The 23,086-nt window shown below is 31.0% G+C and overlaps 1 protein-coding gene across 1 annotated transcript in view; it reads right to left on the bottom strand.

Annotated features, from left to right (window-relative positions):
- Positions 1–23,086, bottom strand: part of LOC109599705 (C3 and PZP-like alpha-2-macroglobulin domain-containing protein 8) — a 148,314-nt gene that overhangs the window by 45,119 nt on the left and 80,109 nt on the right. Inside the window, exons 5-9 of the mRNA XM_049964454.1 lie at positions 22,475–22,600; positions 19,942–20,165; positions 16,300–16,455; positions 9,202–9,330; positions 5,470–5,642 (exon numbers count right to left, since the gene is read on the bottom strand). Coding sequence (XP_049820411.1) covers positions 5,470–5,642; positions 9,202–9,330; positions 16,300–16,455; positions 19,942–20,165; positions 22,475–22,600 — 808 coding nt within the window. The remainder of the gene's footprint in view (positions 1–5,469; positions 5,643–9,201; positions 9,331–16,299; positions 16,456–19,941; positions 20,166–22,474; positions 22,601–23,086) is intronic.

Below are 23,086 nucleotides of genomic sequence, written 5' to 3'. Positions count from 1 at the left end.
TGGCAAAAAAATTGCACGGAGATGTGAAAAAAAGTCCCAGGGCCTCTCGTAAACTTCGATTCAATAGAGACATTTCATTCGCACTTTGCGTTTCTCCACATTCGCGCTGATGTTGCTCCGAGTGTTTACTTTTATGCCGCGAGTGAATTTAATGTTCGGGTATGGAATTAGCGGGGATAAGCAAGAAAACGATAAATATTATGATAATGTGTTTCTTTTTGCTCAGTTTCGGATACTGGAACACACACAACTCCTTAGTCTCGGCTCGGATGTTTGTTTTAATGGCGAGACTGAAAGTGGGTTGGAACAAAAAAAAAAAACGGGATACAATCTGTGTTTCAGCAGAACGAGAAACAACACAAATAACTCTACATGAAAAAACTCTTTAAGCTGCTACAAGCGAATCAACAAAATGTTCTTTGTTGCGACAAAACACTTCGAGCTTTTCGTTCGACCGAAATTCTTACGGACGAGTAAAAGTACATGTGCAACTGAATTTGTGATGCGGGGAGGAAGCGGAGCTTATCATCAGCGACAGAATTTCATAAGATGGACATCAACCTAAACGTGTATTACACAAGTTTACATTGTCCAGACTCCTGGATTCTTGTCTGGTCTCAATCACGTACCAACAATAGATGCTCCTCGTGTGGACTAATAATTTCATCCCTCTTAGTATTCAGAGGTGGTCGGACGTACATTTCTCCACTTACCAAGATTGTGGTTGGAAACTTATTCCTGAAGATGTTATCAACATAATTTATTCAAGTCCTATCTCAAAGTAGTTAAATGCGGGAACTTTTAATGAAATATGGCGACCCCCTGTGGAATATCAAATAGAACTTTTATTGCAATAACGTCATACTGTGGAACACTTTATGCATAAACCGATGGGACAAGGATTGATCGTACACGTATTCCCTGCTCGTCCGGACTTTGATGATCGCCTGCGATGAACGGGGTTGAAAAAACCCGTTAAAATTCGGAATCATAATTGAAAATAGGTCGCACGTAAATCCAGTCAGATGGAAGATTGTCGCGGGGCATTCCTACAATCCCGCCATTTCCGGATATATAAAATAATTCGACGAATAAAATGTTTTATTGCTTCAATTCGATAAAATTCGATTTGTTTTTATGATTATTCATCTGGCGGAATTATTTTTATTGGAAGATTTCAGGCTTCGTTACACATCGATTTAATTTTGTTCCGTGTATTGCTGCAGCATGTTTAATCCGATAAAAGTTTTCTGATAGAACTAAAGTAATTAATTTTTGAAGAATTTATTCATAGGTTTTTATTTTTCATGTTTCCATCAGTGGTGTATGGAAATTCCGTGTTTACCTGACTTTTGAATTACCACATTCCATGCACAAAACCATAAACTCTTTCGCTCTTTTGTTGAATTTAAATTTTGAATAACGGCCAAATTTGATTCGAAACGCATCCTGCGCCAGAATTCACACGACCCCAGTAATATCGAGAACATTGTCCATTTTTGCAACACGATTTTAATTCCGAACCCATTTGAATATTTATTGCTGCGACCATTTGTTGTTGTTGTACGTCAAATATCAAATTTCACGTTGCAATCGGATTTACATAAAACACGCCAGGGCTTTAACATTTTCATTCATTCGACATAAAACCTCACTCGACTGAAGCACCGCGACTATTTAAACTAACGAAAAAATTCTCTCGAGTGCACTCTCATTGTTCTTAGTTCCTCGTCTCCCATTCAAAGCCGGCATCCACTCGGCAAACTCTTTTTCCGTTTACCTTCATTTTTTCACCCCCAGGACACGGGGACATGGACTGCGACTTGAATGCCGATTGCCTTTTTTACGACATAATCGTACGAATTTATGTTTTAATTAAACGAGCCCTTAAAAATTAATTTTTACGGTCCTTGTTCCGCAGTTGGAATGGCTAATGCCATGGAGATATGGAATAATTGCGGTTTTACCGAATGATTTCGTTCCAGTTAACGATAATAGCACAGGAGCTTATTTTCCTCATATGAAACGGTGATAGTTTCAATTCTCGGTTTTATTTATACCCGGATTTAATTATAATTGTAATTGCAACGTCTCTAATTGAGTTCAGACGAACAATCTAGGAGTTTATGTTCCATTTATCGTAAAACTAGTTTAGTCATTTATTTAACACAACCAATACCAAATTAAAAACGTTCTCAGCCGATTAGGTAATTGAAAACGATAGAACGCATAATTAAATTCCATCAGCAGTATAATTGGGCTTGCAAAATACAAAAACAAAATTCCGCATCGCCAACAGCGTTCGCATCCGCTAATGATCGTATCTCCATGACTTTTAATGAAAAGGGACGGGTGGTACAAGGAAAACAATGTCAGTGTGTCATTACATCGGGGTACGATCGAGTTACGCAGACGACCGGCCGGAGGTTATGGAAGACGGGTTTCCGCCCCTTTGCCGCCGCCGGGGTTCATCTCTGAAGGCTTAATTTTTGGGTCAGTATGTTCTTTGCGGAAACTGCAAATATCGGTCTCGCGATGCGGGACTTTTGCAGGCGCACAAAAGGCAGAAAGTTTTAGTTTGTGTTTGGGGATCTTAGGGAAAGGCATGGGTTTGTTGTTGACTGTTTTGTTTCTCTTTCCGTTTCGTTTTATCGAAGTTTATTAGATAATTTCGGAAAAAATTCTCCTGGAATTGCAAAAGTTCGGGCAGTTTCTTATAGAACTTTAATTTAAATCAAAATAAATCAGTTTCATTTTATTACATGTTATTTCGAATAATTTGATATTTGCTTTCACAAATAATAATACCACATTTCAAAAGATGTTATTTGCTTTTAAAGATAAAGTATTTCATTTGTATATTTATTAGAACATGTACATGAATAAATCAAAACAGAGTTTCTTATTGAATTAAATTCTACACTTGACGATATTTGATTTTCATTTGTCAGCTCATTGTGAATCTCGAAGGCGTGCCAAAGTCATTTTAAGGTTATTGTAACTTGTTCACTTCTAAATATTCCAATGTTAAATGTTTTTTTTTAATTTGGTTCCTATAGGATAATCCAAAGCGCAAAAGGCAATGGTTCTCTCCAAATCAATCACCAGGAAGTGCTGCGAAGCCGAGTTTACATCCTCACGCTTCTGTGTTATTAGTGGGGGCTTCGCGAAACCGTTCAGATGTTGTAACCTGGACAAACTATTAATACAGACCTTTATTGTGATCAGTAAGAACGCGTGAACTAATCTTTAGTTGAAAAATATTGGGTTATTATCAACACAAAAGCCTTCATTCTACAACACGACAATGCAAAATAACACTGTGAAAGAAGAACACTGGAAAAAATTAATGAATCTGGTGAAAGATCCCTCATCCACCATTCTTAGTGGCAAGTTTTTAGTAATTTTTTGGGAATCCAGGAAGAATTGGAATTATTTATTTTTAAATTAGTATTAGTAAATAAATAAAAGTCCATAAAGTTATTAAAGTGAAACTATGTAATTTAATCAGTATGACTTTAATCGTATGGATTTTAATCCTATAGATTTTTATTATATGGAAATTGATCGTATGGATTTTGATCGTATGGAATTTGATCCTATGGAAAATGATCGTATGGATTTTTATCGTATGGAAAATGATCGTACGGATTTTAATCATATGGAAAATGATTGTATGGAATTTGATCATATGGAATTAGTAGTATTAGTAAAGTTTTACGTTTTTCGTAACATCGTTATATTTATATATATACTCTATGTATATATATATTTCTTTAAGGCTACCACTTGTAATTGTAGCAATTAAAAAAAAAATAAAAATTTTGTGTAATATATATATATATATATATATTTATCATTTAATTAGAATATATTTTAAATAAATAAATTTTATAAGTATAATGTTTAAAACTGTTATCACTGTATCCTTTAGGTTAAGTATAATAAATGAATACATCGAAATGCAGAAAAATGTAATTGTAACCAAATAGCGAATCATTAATTAAGAAATCTGGGTATCTGGGTTTCGGTTTGCGGATTTACATTAGCAGCGTCGACTAGGACCATTAACTGAACGAGATTTGTAGTGGCGTTCGGGCGTTCCTGTCGTTGGATAATCGATGCCAAAGTTTTGGCATCCGACCGTCCATAAACACTAGAGATCCGCACGTGCAATTCCCAATTGTTGCCGACTAATTATCGGGGAAATGGAACTGACACCGCAACTAAACAGGGAATGTGATATTTTGTTGGATCGTCTGTAACTGATCTGAATAAACGGCAGAAAAATAGAAGGGAATTAGGGCACAGTGAAACAAATAAAAATTGTGTGATGTGTCGAAGTGTTTCTTTGGGGACCCTATATCACTGTGAAGTCGTATTGTTCAAAGCACCATATCCGTTACAAATAAAACTTGTTTGTTTCGGTATATATATTTTTTGCACAATTGCCGAAAGCTTACTGCGGTTGTTGAGACTGTCTTTATAATTCCCTTAATGGAATTCGAAAAATTACAATTCTCTTCAGTACCGAGATAATAGAGTTATTGGAATTGAATCGAGTTTCCTGGGAAAACTTTCTGAGCAAATAATCTTTGCTTCCACGATTCAGTGCTTCTCTTTGCACACAAACTAACCAGACTACACAGACTGATAAGTTATTAGCCATAACTATAACTTCAACGAGAGATTCCGATATTACGTTTCTAAACAATGGAAATTTGTTAACTTGTCGATCATTTTAATTAGCTTATATAAACATAGTGTAATATTTAGACAACACGAGGTTACAAAAGTCAACTACGAAATAGTTAAATCTTAAAGAATTTTGTTTGAAAGTTAAATAAAATGACAGTTTTAATTATTTTTAACATAATTACACTGTACCGCAAAATTATGGAATTCTTTTAAAAATTAACTAAAATAAAATAAGTATGTTATATTCTTATATTATTTTTTTTTAATAAATTAAGGATAAAGTTATAATGAAAATCTATGAATATTTATTGAAAAAGAAAAAAAAACAATTCTATTACAGAAATATAACAAAATTTTAACATTTAAGTAATTTATTTACATTAATATGGAGTGTTTCCACCACATACTTAAAATTATGTTCTAAAAATTTCAATGATTTTTTTCTTTAGTTTGTTTAAAGTATTTGATGGTGGTTGAAGTTCTCTTATATAAAACACTACTATAACATAAGTGCAAAACTAATTGCCTTAAAATTACAAGAAATGTTGATGTTTAGTTATTTTGCGGCGCAGTGTATAATAGAGTTTAAATTATTAAAAATATAGTTTTGTATTCTTTCATATAATTTCTTTGTTCTTTAAAAATTCAATCAAGAAAATATTTGTTTCTTGTTTCTTTGTCAATAAACCTTTTTATATAACTGTAATTTATAAATAAATTTAAAATAGTAATAAGAGAAAATTATCATTTGCCATGAAAGTTGATGCTTACCTAAAGTTGAGTTTGCAGACCGCACCGCTGGAGCTGGCCGTGATCGGGGGCATAACGTCTTCGTAGCGTCGCTGCGCCCAATCGGTGACGCGGCCGTCCGTTGTTATAACGTAGTGCAGGTCACGTTCGCACGGACACGTAGACAGTATTGTCACGTGGGCCTCCTCCTCGGGCTGGGACGGAACAACAAGAGAAATATTAAATAAACATTCATCCCGCAGGGGACCACCGCCGCCCACCCGGTCTAATTTATTAAATTTTCGCAGGCCTCGCGCGAATTATTGATTCGGTCGCTTGTGTATGGTACGTGACCGAATTCGGCGGCTATTTATGGGACGTTTGATAGAATTTTTCGGGGGGTTCGTGGAAAGTTTACCAAAATGTGGAAGTAAAGTATTAATTTTGATTTTGTTTGGACGCTTTGGTTTTTCTGGGTGTGCTGGGTGTGGAATCTCCGTAGAAAATACTTGACTAGGTCAGATGTGATAGAAACAACTTTATATACACTATCGCTCATATGTAGGACAACGAATTAAAAAACATAATCATTTTGTTAAAAGAACAACTCTTTTTAATTTAAATTAATTTTATAATTAATAAGTGTCGTACCTCAATTTATATACGGATCTCTTTTTTACGTAGTTATATACATTTTATTTCGGACAGGGTTCATAAGTAAAGCAACCAAACTCTATATTCAATACAATTGATTTTATAATTTATTTCTGTGCCCGATATCGTTCCTTAAAGCTAAAAATGCCTAGAAGTATCCATTTAACAATACACATTAAATAACAAATTGTAAAAAAGTTCCGAAATGGGTAAAAACAGAGTAAAATTACAAAAGATTTAAATTTAAACAAATCGATCATTTCAAGGACGATTTCCAATTTTAACAGAAGGAATACACTGGAAGAAGTTCCTAAAAGAGGTAGAAAACGGAAGACTAACAGAGCTGTGAACAGGAAAACAAAAACGATTGTTGTTCGCGACAATTTTAACAGCACATACCGCATAAATTAAAAAATAAACGAACTCAGTATGTTGGTGAGTACCATAAAACGAAGACTAAAAAGAGCTGGTTTCTATGGTAGAAAACCAACAAAGAAGGCATTCATTTCTGCAAACTACTATTTGTAAGAGAACATGTGAACTGCACAGTGGGCAATGGAAAACAATTTTGTTTTCCGATGAAAACAAGCTCCAATTATTCAAATCTAATAGTATTTCATAGATGAGAGGACCAATTAATGAAAAATAGTACACTAAACACACTGGGAAGCATGGGGGAGGAGACGTTATGGTTTGGTATGTTTTTCTGGGTTTGGCATGGCCCCACTGGTTAAGTTAGACGGAATAATGGATCGTTTTGTTTATCGTGACATTCTCTAGAATCATATGCTTCCATTTGACGAAGGTAACATCAGTTTAAGGTGAACCTTTCAGCACGACAACGATCCGAAACTTACATTCAAGTTTGTTAAAGAATAGTTCGCTTCTCAAAGAATATGTGTCATGCCCTGGTCAGCACAAAACCCAGACTTCAACTCAATGGATAACTTTTGCGAAGAAATTGATTGGAAAATTCCACCAAGAAGACTGTCAAATATGAATAAACCCTATGAAGAAGTTCAAAATCATTCAAAAGAAATATCGAACGATTATATTGAAAAGCTACTAAAATCAATGAAGAAAAGGTGTTTATAAATTATTAAAAATAATGGGTATGCTACTAGATACTAAATAAAAGAAGGCTAAATGTACGTAAGGTTGTATTATTTTAATGTTGTTCTACTTTTGAACCTTGAGTATTTTTCAAATATTAATAAATACCTAACTAAACCCACTAATAAACAATTATATTGATGTATTGTTTTATCAAACATACTGCATAACTGACAATAATATGGATATTTAAACGTAAACTTTTATGAAAAAATGAAAATTTCTAATGTTGCTCTACATATGAAAATATGGATGATAAAGTTTTTTCACAGTTATGTGTTCAAATAAACCTGATTCATATCTACATCGAAATCTTAGAATATTTCTTAATTTGCCTTGGATTTTTACTAGTTTCTAATTCTTAAATTTTGTGAAATCTGGCGTAGATATAGTCCATCTGTATAGAGTAGTGAAAAAAGTATGGAATATTTATTGATCTGTTAAAAAATGTTCCTTAATCTGTCGCAAATCTGAATAAATCTAATTTACTGAAAGATCGGTTCATTAATAATAATGATCATTATATTAAATTTCCTCCATGATTTGTCTTGATCTTTGAGGATCTTTGAGAGGAAGCCTGTTTTTTTTCGTCTATCTTGGGAGTAGTTTTTCATGGACGTCTTGGCTTACGTCGATTTTTAACACTACCTTGAGTGCGGAACACAAATTCTCTGAAACAGCATGCTGAGTAATATTTAATGTTTTTGCCATGTCATATTGCGTTCGGCCACTTTCGCTAAGTTCAACTATTCTTTTCCTAAATTGAAGTGAAAAATGTATTTAGGCATTACTACATTTGAACTGTCCGAAAATGTTATAATTAATTACAATTAAGCAAGAATAAAATGGTATTCCATATTTTTTTCCATGTCAAAAAACGTACATCGCCTGAGACTGATTCGGTATATTTATAGAAGAAATACATGGGATAATAAACCTTGGTTTCAGTGTATCGAACAGAAAGGTGATTATGTTGAAATATAAAATAAATTTTACACAAAAAAATGCCCTTCCAGTCAAAGCCAGACTTATTACACAGCCCACGTATAATTTATTTTTCAGTAGTAGTAAACATCAAATAGACAAAGCATTGTACATTTTTAATAAAACCCGGTTTCACCCAACTACGAATCATATTTACGTTTTGTTTTCAGACTCAAATGAATTAACCGAACAACACAAAAAAACCGCATAAAATTTCGTAGGGCACAAAAAAATGTGGGCCGGGTTTCCATCCAGTGTTTATGGAGAGCGAGATAAGGCGAAACGTCACATACGTTAGCAAAAACTTTTTGAACGTAACGTCGAAACTTGGACGAGATATGAATTCGCGAAATTTTAACAGACATATTTCTCGTCGTGCTCATACATAACATTATTCTGTGCAAAAAGTTGAGACGCTTTTGTTTTACGTGTACGACTGGAAGGAATCGTCATGATTTACTGATTACCTCGCATCAGAAAACTTTCGGGCGTTATTAAAATGAGCCACGAATACTCTTGAACCCGAGCCCTTTAATCTGCATCTATTGGAGCGCGTTCGATAAATTAAAAAGAGTCTCGTTTTTTCGTTCGGCCGAGCTTAAATCATCAAAGTAAATTTCTACTTTGTGCGAGTTCGTCGCTTACAAGTTCGTAAAAAAAAAGAGACTCGTCTTAGAGAAACTTCTAGGCGGGAGAACAAAGTTGAAGGAATACCTTAGCCAGCCAAAGAGGAGATTCTGCGTCCTATAAAATTGCAATTAAAATTTTCGTACAGTAGCTGAACAAAGTTACTTATTTATTATGCAAGCAAAATGTGTTATAAAATCGAATAAATCGAATTTCTGCACCCCCCAAGCCACGTTTAATCAAACATCCCACCGAAAAAGCGCAGTTCTTTATTCGCCCACGTCGAAAGGCCTAAAGTAATTAACAAATGCGGGTCCGAGTTTTCCAATACACTCAAACCCGAACCCGAGATTGATCCGTCTTTGTCTCCGGCCAATTCCTATTCCTGATACTCACCTGCAATGTGTGTTCGACGCCCTCAATTAGCAAATAGCAATCGGACGATGAGTTCCATTTGTGGATCGGCTCCCTGGCCAGCACGTAATGACTTTCGATTTCTTTGCTCTCGACGGACACCAGTTCGGCCTGGAACAAGTCAATAAAATCGCATAAAAAAATTCCGTTTTTTGTCCGGCACCAAACCGAGATTCAATGGACCGAAAAGTCCTATGACAGAATCGTTTCTGGAAAGTGTAATCAGTAAAAGCTTTCCGTTTAATGAACGTCCGCGCGTCCTTCGTTGTTTAACTTTTAAGAGAAATCGTGAAATTATATTTAAACGTTGCAAGCGAACATCTCGGGTTTAATTGTGGTACAGTGGCTGGTTTTATTATTCAGTTAATGCTCCGTCGTTTTTTGCATGAATGTTTTTGTTGTATTGTAGATTACAATCTATACACAAACGTCGCTTTCATATCAGAACAATTCTTGTTTAGTAATAGCTTGATTTATTCATAACAATAATAGCGACAGAAAAAATAAAATTTGGGGCAAACCTTGGTTTACATGTTTAAAATTGACAATAGTTGCAATAAAATATTTTAAATTTAAACAAATAAAATATATATGAATGCCTTTGATGAGTATACTTGGATATGTTTAATTTAAATACTATATACAATATCAATAATAAATAAAAATAACTGAAAATTAAATATGAAATTTGTAATAATGGTGAATGCGCGTAATAAATATTTATGAATACGTATATATAATTTCATCATTGATTATGTTATAAAATAAAACAAACAATATTAAATTAAGAGTTTGAATTAAAGTGTTTAATTTATGTTATTAAAATACATATTATATGAAACTTTTGAATATTTGAGAATCTAAGTTACTAATTACAATAATGGTGAATGCGCAACCTTTAAATATGTTTTTGATGATTCACCATTGATATATATTTTAAAACAATTAATATTAGAATAAAACTTTGCTCCTTTATATTTCCTAAATATACAGACGGAGTTTTTGACTTTTGTTTTGAGTAACCAAAAAATTAAACAATCAAATCTATTTTTTGATATTGTATATTCCATGAAAGGAAATATAACTTCCTACAAGATTTGGACCACATTTTGATAGATTTAAATTAAATAAACGGAGAGTAATAAATAACACATATTTTCTTATTTGTTGTTGAAAGTTGACATTTACAATAATGGTTGGATGCACCCATATCTGATGTATTTGATTTCATCATTCGTTTAAAATTAGGATGACTTTGCTCCTTTAAATTTTCTAAAAGATCAGTGTGGGGGTGTTTTTAAACTTTTGTACTGTGTAAATTAAACAATCAAATCTATTAAGTTTCATATAAGAGTGGATATTGTATATTCTACAAAGGGAAATATGAAGGTTTAGACCACATTTAAGAAAGTAAGTAAGTTTTTTATTATTTGTTATAATATAGAAAGCTTTTTAAGTAGAAGTTAAATCCATTAAATATATATATATATATATATATATATATATATATATATATATATATATATATATATATATGTATATATATATACATATATATTAACTCCCTGTAGAAAAAAATAATTGAGATAGAGTTTCATTTGATTTTGATTTTAATGAGATTTATAAAAATGAGTTAATGAATTGATCTTTAATAATAATTATATTTGTAAGTATAAAAATTTCTTTGCCTATAGGCTTAACTGTTAAATACTATCAAATGCTATCGAAATCAGAAATAACTGTATTTTGATAATTTTATTTTTTTATAGTAATGCAATTACAACTGGTCAACCGTTCTTAATCAACTCGTACTTAATTATTAAATCAAACAATTTATAAATATATAACGTATTCATATTAAATAAAACTCAATATTTGAACATTGAAACCTGAAATTTATAATGGCTGTTCAATAAATATTTATGAATATGCAAATTTATTATTCATCTTTAAATATATTATAAAACAAACAATAAAAAAATAAAAGTTTGCAATTTTACCTAATTATTTGATTTAATTAATTAAAAAAATATCTGGCATATTCTTTCTAAATGAAACAAAATAATACCGGCATTGTTATTTTTGAATAAAATATACAATTTATATATAGAAATAATTTTTGTTTATAATAAATGTACATATATACATACTTTTATAGAAATAAAATATTTTATTAAATTCAGCAATGCAAACATTGAGGGAATAATATTTAAATATAAAAAGTTTTACATGTAAAAAATTGACTATAGTAAAAATGATTATGCTGTTAAATAAATAGGGAATAAAGAATAATATTTCTTTTAATAATTTTAAGAAAACATAAAGCGGTTCATAATTTTAATCAGGTTAGTCGGTGGTTTGAAGACATTATTAGACGATCAGAATACAACGTCAGAAGTCCATTAAAGCGAGATTAATCTATCAAACAATCGCCGGGAAAATGGAGCAGACGTAATTTTTTGTGCGTCCCGCCGCGAACAATTATTGTTTTCATTTAAAACAAGATTTTAATTAGTATTTACCCGCGGCGAAGGCAATATCATTATGTTCGGCAAGATAACGGACTCGGGGAACGGCCGCGAAAGCAGACCTGCTACGCCGCCGCAATTTAGTTGCAAGACGAGATAAAGATAATGAACGCAGCGGGAAGCATGATTTTTTAACGTTCGGTTTAGGCTGCTGGAAGATTATGTTCATGTTGTTCGAGACAACGACCGTTGCCGTGTTCGGATCTTGGGAATTGAGCGATTGCCTGAGTTGGAAGTTGCCAGACGGTTAATGGAGCCTTTGTTGAGAGTTATTTTGTGTAAAATTAATTTGAAATTTTGTGCTTCGCCTAAAAGACGTTCCAAACAACATCTCCAATGAAATTACATTATAAAAAAGTATCCACAAATTTAAAATTAAAAAAAAAAAAATATTATTTATATGAACAACCAAATGAAAGAAAAATAAATTATTATAAAATTAAAATGCAAAAAATAGAAATTTGAAATGTGAAATTATATTATTATAAAGAAAATCATATAATTCTACTTGAAATTATTAAGAATTTACTGAAAAATATATAAAAATATAACAAAATTAAAGCATACAAATGAACTAAATGAAATAAATAATGAAAGAATTAATCTAAAAAAATTAAAAATTAAAAAAAATAAAATTATTAATAAAAATAAAATATGCAGAAAAAATAATATTAATAATAATAAAATTAGATATGTTGGAAGATTATAAAAAAAGTAAAAAAAGTTTCAAATTAAAAATAATATTATTTAAATACTTGATACGAAATTTTATTTAAGAAAATTATTAAGATTGTGCCAGAAAAACATAAAAAATTTACCTTAATTTTATGACAAAATTAAATATAAAAAATGAAATAAATAATGAAAAATTCTATCTAAAAAACTAAAAATTAAAAAAAAAATGACGAAATTGTTTATAAAAATAAAATAAAAAAATAAATAAATAAATATTAACAATATAAATAAATAAATTAATATGAGTAATAATAAATAGAGATATTAAAAAATTAATAATGTTGGAAAATTAAATAAAAATTACATAAACCATAAATTTCAAATCAAAAATAATATAAATTTAAATTAAAATTTGAAATTTTATTTAAGAAAATCATCAATTAAAGTTTTTAAGATTTTGCTAAAAAAATATATAAAAAATGAAATAATGAAGAATCAATCTAAAAAAATCCACAAATTGGGAAATAATAAATAATTATAATTATAATATATATATATATATATATATATATATATATATATATATATATATATATATATATATATATATATATATAAATTGAAGAGAAAAATTAATAGAAAGAAGTTTATTTAATTATTTATTTATTTTTTAAATATTATTTTCTTATAAATTCATTAAAACAATTTTTTAGAAAATTGGCTAACAACGGAAAATTAAATTATCCAATTCTTCTTCTATTGAATTGACGTGTTTGCCCATTGGCCGAAAGGTATACAGTTGTCAGTGCCAAAATTGTTTACCTAAGCCATTTTTCCGGTAATTAGAAAAATGATACGGTGCAAAATTAATAGCGTCCAATAAGTCGTCATGCCGGGTGAGAAAACGTAACTTATAACCGGACCGTTATTGATCACCGGCCCGTCACTTTGATGTATTAATACGGGCGGCAGCGGCGTATCGTATCGCCGCCACCGACGTATCGGCATACAATTTATTTTGCCGGTTACAAAAGACTGCCATAAATTTATTGGGTGTATTTCGCACGTGCACGAAAGATAAAACTAAAGTCAACCATATGTAAATTGATACGAGAAAGGGGATGCGGAATATATGCCGGTAAGAGACAATCATCATGGGAAACTATCGGACGGAACCGGGGAGATATTTTTAGCGAAGCCCGAACTCCGGTTAAGTGCGCTTAAGATACTTCGAATAAATTTTTTCCGGCAGGGTGCACAACCGAACCGGTGTATTTATTTCTATCGAGATGGAGACGAGCGTTTCTCCAAATTTTTATTTAAAAATAGGTTTTTATTTATAATTGTTAATTGTTAATTTGATGTTTATAAAAAATAATAAAAAATTATAAAAAATAATAAAATTTGAACTTAATATGGGGTATTTCCACCACTCCTACTAAGAACATCCTCTTATCTTCTGTTACACAAAATCTGTGTTCAAATTTCATTTTAGTCCAAATTCTTTCAAATCTCCTGTAGAAGTCGCTCCACAACCTCCGGTAAGGATGGTCCCTTAAACGTCTCCCGAGAATGCCACCGATATTTCTAGTAGGTTAAGGTCTGGGCTACAAGCTGACTATTAATTCCAATATCAGGAAGATAATTTTGGACAACATGGACTGTAAATAGTCGTCCAATTAACGTGCTCTTAAGCGTCGGGCCTCGAGCAGGAACACGGGGTTGTAAATTATCTTCTATATTATCTATCTTTAACAGGAGTTGTAGCACGAATTATACCCTGATCTGGTCTTTTAGTATGTCACCAATGTTCATGTACCGTTGTAACATCCGGAGAATGGATGTATTAGATATATTATGCTAAACCTTTAGGCTATTCTGCGGCATCTCCATTAAAACAATCTCTTAGGCACATTCATCACAATTAGCGAAAATTAAAAAAAAATGGGGATGATAAAAGAATTCTAACGAAACGGCGCACTACGACGATAGTTAAGCCTGTTGTATTAATTTACCAAAATCTGCTCATATGTAGAGCAACAAATTAAAAAAGATAATCATTTTATTAAAAGAACAATTCTTTTTAATTTAAATTAATTTTATAATTAATAAGTGTCTAAACATTTCATACCTCTATTTATATAGGGATATCTTTATTTTCGTAGTTTTTATACAACATTTTATTTCGGGCAGGTAAGCATAAGTAAAGCAACCAAACTCTATATTCAATACAATTGATTTTATAATTTATTTCTGTGCCCGACATCGTTCTTTAAAGCTAAAAATGTCTAGAAATGTTCATTTAACGATACAAATTAAACAACAAATTTTAGAGAAGTTCCGAAATGGTGAAAAACAGAGTAAAATTGCAGTAGATTTAAATTTAAACAAATCGATCATTTCAAGGACGATTTTCAATTTTAACAGAAGGAATACACTGAAAGGAGTTCCCAAAACCGGTAGAAAACGCAAGAATAACAGAGCTGTGGACAGGAAAACAAAAACGCTTATTGTTCGCGACACTTTTATCAGCGCATCCCGCATAAATCAAAAAATAAACGAACTCAGTATGTTGGTGAGTACCATAAAACGAAGACTAAAAAGAGCTGGTCTCTATGGTAGAAAACCAACAAAGAAACCCTTTATTTCTGCAAACTATAGAGCAGCGAAACTACTATTTGCAAGAGAACATGTGAATTGGACAGATGGGCAATGGAAAACAGTTTTGTTTTCCGATGAAAGTGGGCTCCATTTACTCGAATTTGATGGTATTTCATAGGTGAGAGGACGAATTAATGAAAAATATAATCCCAAGTACACTAAAGCCACTGTGAAGCATGGTGGAGGAAACGTTATGGTTTGGTAAGATTTTCTGGGTTTGGCACGGGCCCACTGCTTAAGTTAGACGGTATAATGGATCGTCTTGTTATCTAGAATCATATGCTTCCATTTGACAAACGTAACATCAGTTTAAGGTGAACCTTCCAGTACGACAACGATCCGAAACATACGTCTAAGTTAGTTAAAGAATGGTTTGCTTCTCAAAGAGTACGTGTCATGCTTTGACCAGTACAAAACCCAGAGCTCAATCCAATGAAGAAACTGATCGGAAAATCCCTACAAAAAGACTGTCAAATATGAAAAAACTCTACGAAAAAGTTCAAAATCACCCGAAAGAAATTTCGAACGATTATACTGAAAAGCTACCAAAATCAATGACAAAAAGGTGTTTAAAAGCTATTAAAAATAATAGATATGCTACTAGATACTAAATAAAAGTAGGCTAAATGTACGTAAAGTTGTTATATTTTAATATTGCTCTACTTTTGACCCTTGCATATTTTTCATATATTAATAAATACATAACTAAATCCACTAATAAACAATTATATTGATGTTAGTTAGTCAGTTATTCATAACTGACAATAATATAATATATAAACATACACTTTTATCAAGACAAATGAAAATTTCTAAAGTTTCTTTACATATGAGTGATAGTGTACCTACAAGGGTGTTTCAAACAATATACTCTTTACTTAAAAAAAAATATAAAATTATAGGTGGTGCGTTAACTTTTTGGAACAATACACTGTAACATTTCCTGCGAAAAGGTCGCGCCGTTGTGCCGATCGGTTCCCGCCGTCACATAAAGTTTTCCGAGTACAATATCGAAAGCCGCACTTTTATGTCATAATCCATCGTGCACAAAGCTAGTTTAAATATTGCACAGCGACGCAAACAAATTAAAATCGACTCGACTCGCAAAACCGGGTCCGAACAATGAGCGGTGCGCCGCATCCACGAACGAAATGCCGGGTTTATATTGAATCCCGAAACGTTATTGTTTTCATAGACAACGGTAATTGTTGTTTACCTGGAGTGCAATAATATCGCTGTCGGCTAGAATGGCGGGAACGACAAAAGTGCCTTCTCCATTTGAAATTTCAATATCCTGGCTGTAGATTGAAGTGGTGTTGTCGTAAACTTTGACGCGGACCCTCACCGATTTCTCGGTGCTCATCGCCTCCACCTGCAACAGAGATCGCCGTTATTACCGATGCCATTCGATCACTTCAAAGTTTAATTTGGGAATTTTGAAATCAGGTCGAATTATTATCGATTTCTGTGGTACTCCACCAATACCTACAACAACACAGGTATATATTACATAAATGCATCAATATCGGATTCCTTGAATACGGTGCGCAGCAAATTGGATGTATTCGAACTGAATATTGAAAAATATATTATATTGGAATTTCACCGTGCACAAATGCAACGTTCAAGTCCTCCGGGTTATGCACACCGGAGCTGAGAAAATTTGTTTCGGGTCAAAAGCAATATGGGTTGCAAATGTACTCGAAATGTTCATTCTTGAAGAAAATTTCATTGTGACAAATATCTAATATTTATTTAACTCAAATTGTTCAAAATTTCTTTGAATAAAATAATCATTTGTAGTTTAAATTTTTTATTTAAAAAAATAGTAAAATGGTAAAAAAGAACATACAAATTTTATTACAAATTGGAAATTGTTGCTTTATTTTTTTTTTACAAAACTAATCCATATATAAGTCTCTTTTGAAGGGGATAATTTGAAATTTCTGAACTAAATAGATTTGATTTAAAAGTATTCACATTATGTTGTTTTGGGCAGTATTGCTATTCAAATATTTGCAACTCTAGACGGTCAGTATTTTAAATATATGTTACCCTAATAATAATAATTGATAGAAAAATAAATAACAATTTATTTTTTGTAAAATTTTTATTTACAAAAAACATTTGACAGATTTGAACCTTATTGGCATACAGGTAATACGATATGGTGGTGATGGACAATGAACTAAGGCCAGAACGACCATTTTGTAATTATTCCTGCAAGACGAAATCAGACATTATCTACATATAGGCATCGTGTACACGTCTTCGTCAAACAGAGACCATCGGATTATCCGCAGAACATGGACCAATGATCACCGTCTATGGACTGCAGCCCAACGACGAAATGTTTGTTCTAAGTACATTATATCATTTGAATAGCCATATTTGGACATTCCACTAGTGTGTAGTGGAATTTCTTTCGATATAACTACATGGTTATTCAACCAATTATTTAATCCGTTTGCTCAAGAATGTGAACCATTTTTCGTTTTTGTGGATGTCAATGCTCGACTTCGTCGTTTGAAATTTGGTACTGCACAATAATGGACTTACTGCAGTGGCCTCCGCGTTCACCAGACAACAATCTACTTGACTACAAATCTCTTACACTCGATACCACCAGTCCCAAAATTTGAAGGAGCTTGACATGGCTTATTTCTTTATTGGTTAAAAGTTCTGTTATTGTAATATTGTAACTTATGCAGGAGATTACATTTATTATTAATTAATTATTATATATTTGTTGGAATATAATGAATAAAGATGGAAAAGTAGCTGGATTTTGATTATTATTTATGAAAGATGTTGAAAATGTATTTTGTTGTTTCATTAACTTGTGTTTTGGGATATTTTAAATTATATTACATTATCGTATTCCACATTGTTCTTTTTATTAATAAAAACACTAAACTCTATAGAGAATATACAATTCTTACTGGAAATTGTAACAATTTCATTAATTAAAAAACCAACATATCACGTATGAGATTTTAAGTATTTTCGTACAGTGTGGAAAAGTAGCTGGATTATTTTCGTTATTATTGGGAAAAATGAAAATTTCTTTACTATTTTATTAATTTGTATTTTTAATATTGGGGGGGTGGTTTAAATTATGACGTCATATTCCGTATTATATTTTTTAATTATAAACTAAATAAAGGGATTTAAAATTTTACGGTAACTTGGAGCAAAAAATGCATTTCAGTTCATTATAGAGGTAATAGTTAATGTTTAACTGTTTAAATATTTAAAATTTCATTAATTGGAAAACTGAAAATTACACACGAGATTTGAAGCAGTTTCAGAAAGCTTTTAGGTATAAAAATATGCACAAAAGTACACTTCGAAACAAAGACGGAAAAGTTGAAAATTCACTTTATTATTTTGTTAAATTGTATTTCTAATAACTGCGGGGTTCATTTATCATATTCCATATGAATTAATGTTTATACAATAACAACAGAACAATGTTTACCGTAAAAATTTAAAATTTGAAATTAGTTCAGCATTTCTTAAAAGCTTTTAGGTTTGAAAATGTACATACAAATCCTCTTCGAAAAAAGATAATTTTTTGATTATTATTCCAAAAAAAAATTGTTTAATTGTATTTTTAATATTTGAGTGTTGGTATAAATTATTTATCATATTCCATATAGTAATTAGTATTTATAACGAGAGTACAACCCTATAAATAAATATATAATTTTTACTGTACTTTGGGAAAATTTAATTTCATTTTATTATAACAGTATTAATGTTCTTCGAAATAAAAGTGAATTTTTTATTATTATCCTAAAAAAATTCGAAAACTTACTTTATGATTTTTTGTTATATTATTATATTTTTTATTATTTGAGAGTTGCTTTAAATTATAGTTTTTGTTTTATTTCATGCTGCAAATTTTACAAAGGTAGAAAAGTATTTGAATTGTTTCAATATTATTGAGAAAAATGTCGAAAATTGTTTTATTATTTTATTATTTATCGTATTCCATATTATAATTTTTATTTTAAAAAAAGTACAACTCTATAAAGGAATCTACAATTTTTACGGTAACTTGGGACAAACTAATTATAGAAGTACTAGATATAATTATAATTTTCAAATATTTAAAATTTAATTAATTATTGAACAGACAATTAAACACGAGATTTGAAGCAGTTTCAAAAAGTTGTTAGGTCTGAAAATATGCACAAAAGTACACTTATAACAAAGATTGAAAAGTGGCTGGACTTTTTATTATTATTCCAAAAAAAGTTGAATTCACTTTATTATTTTGTTAAATTGTATTTTTAATATTTGAGGGTTGATATAAATTATAACGTTTATTATTATATATTATATATTTTCTGCAAAACAATACAGTTACTATATAAAAAAATGTTTACAGGAAATTGGAAAAATTTCATTTAGTTTTATTATAGCAGTAATCAATATATTTTATATTGCAAATTGGATTGCAAGCAGTTTTAAAAAGCTTTTAGGTATAGGTAATTTCACCTCGAAATAAAGAGTATTTTTTATTATTATTGGTAGAAAATATTGAAAATTTGCTTTATTTTACTAATTTGTATTTTTAATATTAAGATTGATTTGTCGTTCTTCAATTATCAGAATAAATATATATATATATATATATATATATATATATATATATATATATATAATTTTTTTGTAAATTGGGAAAATGTTTCATTTTATTTCAAAATTAATAGATACAGCATATTTTTTAATAATTTAATTTTCATTAGTCAGAAATTCTAAATCCCATGTGTTTTCTATCAGGTTGGAATAAATTTGAAGTTTGAATAAATGCATCCCGAAACAAGGACGGAAAAGTGGTTGGATTTACCTTGCCGGTGAAGGGCAGGCCGGGCTTGTACCGCCTTCGCATCTCCCTGCCGAAGCGCAGCTCCACGTAGTGCTCCTCGGCGACGGCAACGTCCGGAAGTCCGTTTCCGACGCCGGGCGCGATCTCAATCGGCGTAGAGAACTCGGCCGATTCCACCTCGACGTGTACGAGCCAACGGCCCGATCGAACGTTCTCAGACAATGCGAGCGTGAAAGCTTTCACGCCTGCAACAAAAACAACATGCCAGATACGTGTACATAAATGAAACGTTTCCGATGCGCAGTGTCTATTGAGAACCGATACGAGCGGAAATGGAAACTTTTATCTGCTTATCTGCAGTGAAATGCAACAAAAACTGGAGTTATTTCGGGTAGCGTTTGATGAATATTAATTTCTTGGACGAAGCATTTCGTATTCGGTGGTCCAATAAAACAACTTGACGAAAAACAACAACACGGAGAAATTAATGAAGTATTTCGTTCGGACCGGCTTGTAAAATTATAAACCCCCAGATACTTTATTATTAAAACTCGACTTCCGAAATACAGTAGGGCTCGTTCGAGTGTACTTTAAAAGCTTTTGTCTCCAAGACAGGTTCTGTTCTGGTATTTATTAATGATCTAGTTCGTCTCCAAACTAATTTCAAATTAACAGGATTTTTCTTAAGAGAACAATTAATTAAAGTGGAGAAATTGCTACAACCTCTCAATATTTTACTTGTTACCCTTAAGTGACACTTATTAATTATCACTTCTTGTTAATAAGAGAGGTTATTTATTCTGGATGTCAGCATGTTTTGCACAAGTTTTTGACGGCTTTATTACATTCTTTTCAATGTTGTCATCAATAAAATAATACTTTTATTAACTACAGATCTTTTGTTTGCGTTAATGTATACAGTGTTGCAAAATTCATCTTAACTCTAATTTTTAAAATATGTCGATGAATGAATTTATATATTATAATTATAACAAAATTTGAAATAACTACAAAAAAGTATAATATATTTTATAATTAATTACTATTGTTACTATATACTATTCTTATTCTATAAACAGTTACATATTTTTTGAACTTTAATTTTGAAAGAAAATTTTAATGATTAAATTTGTATTAATTAATTTAACATTAATTCTTTGCGTAATATCTTTTTTGTTTTATAATCTCCTCTCGATCATTTTCCTAATATACGACTATATTCCTCCAAGCTTCTTGAATTGCTGTGATGAGCTTATTTAAATTTAAAAAACTTTTATGTCGAATTTGAATATAAGGTGATATCTTATGTTTATTTGATTCTAGGGTTGATGCCTGCTCAATGGATGGCTAAGACAAAACTTCGATGTCTTTTAATTAATTCGTCACAGTTTGTGTTTCTTTCACGTTGAAACACATTTATTAAGAGCATCATTTCTTCAATAAATGAAGAAACTTTTTGTGAATTTTTGTACATAAAAAGAATAATCATTTTTTAATAAAGTAAACTTATATTCGCCACTAAAAACTATACGTCCTCACTGTTCTCTGGTTCAGTGAATGTGATTCTAGGCAATTCAAAATTGCATTCACATCTTGAGTAGGCATCACACGAGCCCCCATCTGCTAATCATCTACTTACAGTCTTTGAACTAATTGCAGAAAGTCCCATTTCCTCAAGGTTTACTTAAGTTTCGTTGACGAAAAAGTTGGATTATTTTGAGACATTCAAAGTACCCAGTTGGTTTTATTTTTTCGAACTTATTTGTATTTTTCAATTCTTTATTGTAATAACCATCGTTAAGAATTCAAAGAAATAAATTTCCTTAAAGAATAAACTGGTGAAAATAAGTTCCAAGTGTATCATAACTATATCATAAATTATTTATGTTAAGAAATATTAGAATATATGTAAAAATATGTTGTACAAAGTGACAGAGTTAACACAAACTGATTTCAGTAATGTTTTTCTCTTTTTTCTCCGGAACTACTCTTAATAAACAAATATAACCAATTTTGGTCCTGTACATAATATAATTTTCATTATTCTGATACGACAACAGTTGTGACTTTATTATAATTTCAATGTACAGAGCATATTTTATAAAAATAGTAAAAAATTATGATTTATTTTGAATGAAATCGGTAAAACGGCAAATAAGTTATTGCAGATTTCAATAACGGCGCAAATAAATCTAGTTTCAGGCATAAGTCGGCGTGTGAAATCAATGATTTTTCATTTGAAATTTAAAACCGACCGTAATTTCGTATGATTGTGGCATATTTTTGCGCGTTGCACCGTACAAACGAGACCGTATCGAACACAATCGCTACAAAACTATAAATAAAACATTTTTCCTGTGTCGAATTCCGGCTCGGTACATGTAGATTTTATCGATTCACAAATAGACACAACGAAAAACATAATTCACATCGGAAAAGTTATGGAAACATGCAGGCAAGGTAAGTAGTCAATTACGTGGGGTGTTGGAAATATGGGTCTTTCGGATAATAATATTCGGAGGCGGATGCCGGTTACTATTAATCATTGTTATACCTTCATCGAGAGGAACTTGATCCCAAATCGCAACTTTCGTCCCTGCGGGATCCTTGATGCTGATACTTCCTATTGAATTCTCGGCTATCTGCAGATCATGGTCCAGCGCCAACACCCAAAACGAGACTGTAACAAAGACATACGTTTATTGGATAACCTTTTAACGATACCGCTGTTTCTGATCGTTTTTCTCCACTGCAATTTATCGAGCTCGAGTTCAAAATAAATATATTTCGAAATCACATTTGTGCTATAACCATCGATGTATTTTAAATTTCAATACAATCTATAATTTATAAATAATTAGCTTTTTCAGAATGATTTGCATTTTGAAGTTCTAAAATCACAATTTAGAATATGTCATTTTTTTAAATATTTTAAATTAATATTTAGAATATGTCGAGGTGGTATATATAGTGGTGGTCTAAATATTATAGTTTAGTTTTAGAAACTGTTCATCAATAAGTAGAAAGACAATTTGAACATACGAATAATTTTATACAGGTTATTTTCTCCAATTAAATCGTATAAAAGTTAAATTAAAAATTAAAAGACTAAAATTTCGATGTTATTTAATCATTTTCCCTTCCTATTTTCATTCCTTTCATAATT

Source organism: Aethina tumida, chromosome 3 (assembly GCF_024364675.1).
Source record: "Aethina tumida isolate Nest 87 chromosome 3, icAetTumi1.1, whole genome shotgun sequence".
NCBI lineage: Eukaryota > Metazoa > Arthropoda > Insecta > Coleoptera > Nitidulidae > Aethina > Aethina tumida.
This window is presented reverse-complemented; position numbering and strand designations above follow the sequence as displayed.